At 59.2% G+C, this 7,022-nt stretch overlaps 1 protein-coding gene across 1 annotated transcript; it reads right to left on the reverse strand.

Moving 5' to 3' along the window:
- Window positions 1–831: 831 nt before the first annotated feature.
- Window positions 832–5,838, reverse strand: LOC124234790 (insulin gene enhancer protein ISL-2-like). The gene is made up of 6 exons (XM_046652207.1): window positions 5,717–5,838; window positions 4,704–4,893; window positions 4,196–4,458; window positions 2,138–2,421; window positions 1,354–1,521; window positions 832–948 (listed from the first exon to the last, which is right to left on the reverse strand). Exons 1-6 carry the CDS (start codon window positions 5,772–5,774, stop codon window positions 832–834), a joined length of 1,080 nt encoding a protein of 359 aa, XP_046508163.1. The 5' UTR covers window positions 5,775–5,838.
- Window positions 5,839–7,022: the final 1,184 nt, after the last annotated feature.

Below are 7,022 nucleotides of genomic sequence, written 5' to 3' on the forward strand. Positions count from 1 at the left end.
CACGCGGGCCCGCGGCGCGCGAGGCACGGGCACGAGCGCGGGGCCCCGCCCGGGCCGGGCCGCGGACGCCGCCGGGCCTTGTTTTCGTTGAAACGCCCCAAGCCTCGAGCCGCGTGCGCACGGCCCTCCCGCTGCGCCAACAGCACACCGGAGCAGCATCTCGAGGCTTGTTTTTTTTATTAAGATCAAAATATTCGTCCCACTATGAACTGGCTATTCTCTCAATAAATAACAATAACTTACGTTTTGTTCGGCAAAGGCTCACACACTCTGTCCTCCGTCGACTGATAATTTAAAACATTTTCAAAGAAAGTCTCGTTTCTACTTTTGTCCGGCAGTCATGCGCTTTGGGGGACTGAGTGTCCGTTCCTTTGGCTTGTCCCCGTCCTCTTCCCCGCTAGAGCCCCGCGAAGCCGCCCGGGAGCGCGGGGCCGGGTGGGGCAGGGGCCCGCGTGTGGAGCTGGGGGCCGGCGGAGCGCGGGAGGGGCCCTGCGCGCTCTCCACGCGGAGCGGGGCAGGTGGGGGGAGGACAGAGCGGCGGCGGCCCCGCGCAGCGAGGGAGAGGAGAGGGCAGACCTAACGCTAATAAATCCCAAATTCTGGTTTTGAAAAAATGAAAGTCCTCGGAGCTGGGCTCTCTGGTCTGGTGAAAGCAGGCTGCGTCTTGGCGCTTTTGGCTATCCTGACCGCGTCTGTCAGTCCTCTCTCTTTAAATAACAATAACAATAATTACAAAGACCAGAGAGTTTTCGGAGCTGGAATGGCTTGAGCATGGGTGAGTCTCATGCAGGGAGCATGCGAGGTCCGCGGGCTGGCGGGGAAGGGTCCCCCTCACGTCTCCACGGGACTCGGCACCATGCTGTTGGGGGTGTCCGGGAGCTGCGAGGACAGGGAGGTCACGTCGCTGCCAGAGGAGTTGCCTAGAGAGCCAGACTCGGAGAAGGATACCTGGGGTGGTGGAGACAGGAAGGAGCAGGTGAAGCCGCGCCCGAGCTGGTGCTCCCCGGCCGCGTGCTCCGAGTCGAGTGTCCTATGGGGTCGAGCCGCTGGCTGGGAGCAAGCCCTTGGGAGAAGTCAACCAGGTCCCCAAGCGCACGCAGGGATATTAGGGCGGGGGCGCGAGTTGGTTAATCCCTCCACCTCTCCTGCGAGCGCTTTAATCCAGGGAGACATGGTTTAGAGCGAATTATGGGCTGAGAATGGTTGCAGCTCCCCCTACCACCCACCCACCCCCGCCTAGCGCTGTCCCCAGCCCCTCAGTCCATGGAAAGCCCCCCATTCCCACCGTGGTTTAGTAGCTAAATCCCACCTCCCCCGAAGCCCTGAGGTCGCGCCGGTAGGGCTGAGCCTCACCAGCTGCTGGAAGGCGGGTTGGTCCAGGTCACTCTGGAGGGCGAACTCGCTGAGAGCTTTCCACGGCGGCTGGTACGTCTGCACCTCGACTGCGCTGCCTTGCACGGCGCTCTCATGGCGGATGGGGCTGCCCGCCACCAGGGGCGTCCCGGTCAGTCCCTGGAGACTCTGCGGGACAAGTAGAAAGGGGGATGGGGGGCGCTCGAGTAGGTCCTGGCGTTTCTCAACACCTTTGAGACTTGGGCCCCAGGCACTGGCGCATTATTTGGGGCCTGAAGCGGTCTAGCGGAGGCGGACACTCGACCGCACCCGAGTAAGCCCTCCTTTACCGGGAATACCCTGAAGCCCGAAAACCCGCCACCTTAGGCCAGGCCAGCCTCAGTACTGGGAGCCAACAGGGCAAGGAAACACGAGACATGCCTTCCCAATCCGTCTCTAGGCATGCAGAGGAAAAGTGTTCAAACCGAGTCATGCCAAGAGAAGGACACAACCCGCCCCGACTTGCGGGCGCTGCACAACTATGCTGCCTTGGGCTGCGAGCTGCGCACAGGACCACGAACTCAGGTGCGTCGCTGGGTCAATGAGAAGAGCCTACCTCAGATACAGTAATTAAGGAGACTTAAACCCCAAGGTAAGCCTTGCTCTGAAAGCCCAAACACACGCTCTTTGGAAAATCCAGTTCCCCCTGGATCTCCCCAGAGCCCACCCAGAAAAGGGCACGCAGATGCCGCGGGGCGCACCCGAGGCTCCACCCGACCAGCTCCTCCGGCACCTGGTCCCTCACCGTCTTGTCGTTATGCTGCTGCTGCTGCAGCTGTTTCATGAGGATGGATTTCTTCTTGTCCTTGCAACGCTTGTTCTGGAACCAAACGCGGATGACCCGCGGGCTCAGGCCAGTCATCTCCACCAGCTGCTCCTTCATGAGTGCGTCCGGCCGCGGGTTGGCAGCATAGCACGTCCGCAGAGTGTGCAGCTGCTTCTCGTTGAGCACGGTCCGCACGCGGGTCGTCTTCTCCGTCTGCTTGTGCACGTGCGGGCGCAGCGAAGCCTGCCGGCCCGCCCCGGGATCTGCGAAGACAGGGGGTCGAGACACGGTGAGCCAGGGGCCGCCACCCGCCCGCCCAGTGCCCCGCCCCGCGGCGGCCGAGCCCTCCGAGGCCCGATTTCGTTTCTCTTTTATTCCGTTTATTTCGTTTTATTGTTCTTTTCCCTTTCCATCTGTTCGCCCTACCCGGAGGAAGGTGTGCGTTCTCGTCCCTCCCTTGTCCCCCAACTGTCCCCGCAGCGATCTCCCTGAAGCGCAAGCGGAGCGTGGGAGTTCCGCGCTGGGCCCCTGCGGGACAGGAGCGGCCGCTCGGGGCTGAGCCTCCTCCACTTACTGGGCGCTAGGAACGCCCGCGTGGGCCCCGCAGGACGAGGGAAGCCCTCCGGAAGAAGTCGGAGTTTCAGAGGAAGAGGAAGGAGGCGCGCCCCGGACTCTGGAGGGGGAAGGGGGTCGACGCGGACCCGGAGCGCCGCTCTGCTTCGGGATGGGGGGCTTGTCTCACGCTCCCGGGGGCCCGCGAGAGCCCTTCCCCCTTGTTCAGAGGCCACTCGGACAAGGCCGCGCCATGTGTCGCAAAGACCCAGCCCGGGGCGCGGATGGGCCCCAGGGACCGGAACGGTTCTTCCCTGCCAGCCCTCGGGCCTCCTCCCTCAAGGCTCCAGGATTTTTGGCGCTGCGGCCTGTCCGCCCTCCCAGCCCGCGCGCAGCCGCTAGCACTCTCCTCGCTTGGCCTTAGGTTCTATCAACCCCGGGTAAATAGAGCCTGATTCCCGCGGTCCTCAGCCTGCAACAAACAAAAGGGTGCCCCTCCGAGGTCGGAGAACTGGGTGCAGTCAACACCAGCTTCATCCTGTTTCACAGCCCCTTCCTAACCAGGTCTACATACCCACGGATGAACGCCGCACTGTGTGAATTTATATTCCCCTTCCAGGCATTTCTAGGTCTAGATAAATATTTACAAATAGACCATCCAGCCCAATTCCCTCATTCTATAGGGGAGGAAACAGAACCAGAAAGGGCAGGAGCACTACAAGACCACATAGCACCCAGAGGCTCAGCTTGGTCTAGAGGTTGGTGCTTCACGTCCGCGGCTGCCTGGCCTGGGACGCCGTCCCCACTCCCTAACCACACAGTCAGACCCCATGTTTGAGCAGCTCCTGATTAAGACCCAGAGCATCCCCTGAGGTGTTTCCTCTGATGCCCGAGTCGCCGGGCCTCCGCCCCCTCCCTACTGAGAAGCGTTCGGCTAAGTTATTCATCAAACTGGGCCTCAAAACACAAACACAGACACCCGCTCTTTGTTGGGTGGTTGGCTTTCAGGAGCCGTCTTCAGCGGGGAGATCCCGGCTGGCTGAGCCCAGGCCTAGCTCTAGGATGGGAGCTGTATTCCTGATACACGTACCCCCAGGCAAACCTATCTTTCCTCTCTGGCAGTAACACATCTTGCTTGAAATTCCCAGTGCAAGTTCCCCAGACAGGCACCACTTCAGATTCCCCGTTGTCATTCACCCTCCTGCTCCTAGTACTGTGTCCCACGTATTCCTGACCACGGCGAACACAATTCTCCACACTTCCCTCACTCTCAGACACTCAGACACAATCCTGGCTCACGTTGACCCACAGTTTTTCCCCTGGCACACACGCTCTCAGCCGTGTTCCCAGCACACAGTTCTGCACTCACACAGAAACATACAATCCTGACAAACCGAACCGCACACGAGTGACAACTTTTCGTCGGAGCACAAGCCTCCTGCACACACGCGCGCGCACACACTCACACCGGCGCGCGCGGCTTACCTGGGAGATGCAGGCCGCGGGCGCCGGGAAGCGGGCCGGGGCTGCGCGGGCTGCCGGCCGCGGCGCGCTCGAGCAGGAGGCCGTGGTCGGCGCGGCAGAGCAGCTCCTGCTCCCGGAGCGAGAACTCGTCGCCCGGCAGCAGCTGGCGGCTGCACACAGAGCAGCGGAAGCACTCAATGTGGTACACGCTGTCCCGAGCCCTCATCACCAGATCGCTGCTGCTGAAGCCCACCTGGCACTTGGCGCACTTGATGCCGAACAGCCTACGGGCCCAAGGCGGGCGGTGTCAGCGCGGGCCTGCGGCCGGCCTCGCCACCTGAGCCAGTCGGCTCGGGGCACGCGCGCCCAGGACGCTTTGTGGCCCAGGGGAGGCTGCGGGGAGCGGCCCTCGGGGAGTTCCCGGGCCCCGAGGCGCGCGGCGGCACGCGGTCGGGGTGGGGGCGGCCTTCCCCCACCCGGGCGCGCCGCCGGGCCGCCATCCCCGAGCCCCGGCTCCCGCGGGCCTCACCTGACGTAGTCCCGCTTGCAGTAGGTCTTCCCGTCTCTCACGAAGCACGTGCACGTCTCGTCCAGGTACTGGCTGCACTCGGCGCACTTGAGGCAGGCGGCGTGCCACTCGAGGTCGGGCGACACTCGCAGGATAAACTGGTCGTGGATCTGACTCCCGCAGCCCACGCACATGGCGGTCCCGGGCTTCTCTGCCGGAGAAGGACGCGGGGCCCGCGTCAGGCCTGGCTGCCCGTACCCAGGTCGGCCTCGGCCGCTCCAGCCCCAGCCCAACCCAATCGCTCTCTCGCTCTCTTTCAAGAATCGCGACAGGGGAAAGGCAGTGGGCTTTCTAAAGACCGGACAATTGGAAACGAAAACACAAAATCTTCCGAATTTGTAAAGGCTTTTTGTCCCCCACCCCTAAAAAAATTCTTTTCGCTATTAGATTCATTTGGACACAGTGGCTTTATCGACGTATCTTTTAACTAAAAGCTAACACGTAGGTGAGAAAAAAGAGTAAATAGACATTTAAGCACTGCGGACGCCACCGCATCCATACTGAACGGTGATGTGCCGGCATTTCCGTCCATACACCCCGCTGCCAGCGGCTCCCTCCTATCCCAACACAGACACATCAGCTTTTAGCGGCATCTCTGCTCATCCTCTCCGACATTTCTTAGCTTAACTATCCGAGATCAAGCTAAAGAAATCGTACTTATTTGAAAGACCAAAAGACAAGCAAGTAAACCAAAAAAAACCCCACATCCCTAAATCAAACCTAATTGCCTTAGCGCAAAACAGGAGGTTTCACATCCTGAGGTCAGCCTAGCAGGCTTGAGAAAGAGTGTTTAATTATCAATTAAACAACAGGATTCCAAAGGATAAGCGGTCCCGTAGGAGAAATGCATTCGTTTTGTTTTCTCTCTCATTATCCTGTCAAACAGAAGCCACTTGTAGAATCCGCTAAACATTCTTCTGCATTAGAAATATTGCATATTAAACACACACACACCCACACAGAGAAAGACTTACTCTTGGAATGATCCCCCATAGCACCCAGAAAAGGATAATGAAAAATAATATCCACCATGCAGAAAAAAGATGTGCGCAAAGTGTGCGGCCAGGGGCAGAAGGACCAGGGTCGCGCGCCCAGCCTCGGCTCTTTACTAACTCCTCCTGCCCCGCGGAGTTGAAGGAGCGATTCCGCACCGGCCCGCACGCAGCATGACGTCAGCACGCATTCGCCCGGGGCCTGGGCTGGGGGCGGGACCTGTGGCGTCACGAAGCTTCTCCCGAACAGCGGGGGATGCGGGGGAGGTGGTGGGGACCTGGGGGCTGACGCGCGGGGTGGGTTGGGTGGAAGGCGGGGGCGACGGGGGATTGGCTGGAAGGAAAAGGGCAAACCCTGATTGGCCCGGAGTGAACAATGGAGTGCAGGCCCCCTCCCCTGAAATCTACAAGAATCCTCTATCTGGCCCGGGGTCGGACAATCCTGGTTGGCCCTTGCGACGTCGCTGAGCTGTCTCCGGGGCCGCTGCAGCTTTGAGCTTTCTCTTGGAATTGCGGGCTGGTGTCCCCAGGCGCGCCCAAGCGGGGTGATGGATACCTGGGGAGTGCAGGGGTGCCTCTGTTTTAAAAATTGCCTTCTTTTATAAATAAAAAGATTAAAAATCCACTCTCTTGGGACCAGAGCTGGGGGAAAGGGGGGGTCCAAGGGACATGACATCGCCGTCCAGTCAGTCACCTTTCTCCTCTCGCACGCCTTTGTTCTCAGGGTCCAAGCTAGAGAGAGAGGAGAGGAAACGACCACTGTGGGGTTGGATAAACTGTTTTTAGTCTTCCCCACCCGCTGGCCCGTGGAAAACTTCTCCAAGTTGGAGCATTAGCTGGCTAGCGCCAGGACGCAGAATCCGAAGACGCTCACCGATCCTGATTCGAGGCTTGACTTGAATTTTTTTGGGGGGGGGGGGGGGGGGGTTTTTTAAAAAGACCTCCTTCCATTCTTTCTCCACCCGAATAGCACAGCTCCTTCTAGGAACAATGCTAGGGTTGAATTTGTGTCCCACTTCCAGAGTAAACGATTTGTATAAACTCTTCTGTTTCGTTTCACAAACCAACTGCAACGCAAATAATCAGAAACAAATGTGGCACACAGGGTAATTTATTATCTGTGCAGCGGCTTGTCGGTCCTTAGAAAACCCGCGACTTCTGAGCAGAGTCTAGGCATTTCTTTCTTTCAAAGAAATCGCTTTGGGTTTTGTGCGAAAGGGTTCAAAGACTGGCCTACGAATTATAAATAACACTTATCCGTTCATAGTGGCTGTTGTTTTACCATTAA

Source organism: Equus quagga, chromosome 2, assembly GCF_021613505.1.
Source record: "Equus quagga isolate Etosha38 chromosome 2, UCLA_HA_Equagga_1.0, whole genome shotgun sequence".
In the NCBI taxonomy this organism is placed as follows: domain Eukaryota; kingdom Metazoa; phylum Chordata; class Mammalia; order Perissodactyla; family Equidae; genus Equus; species Equus quagga.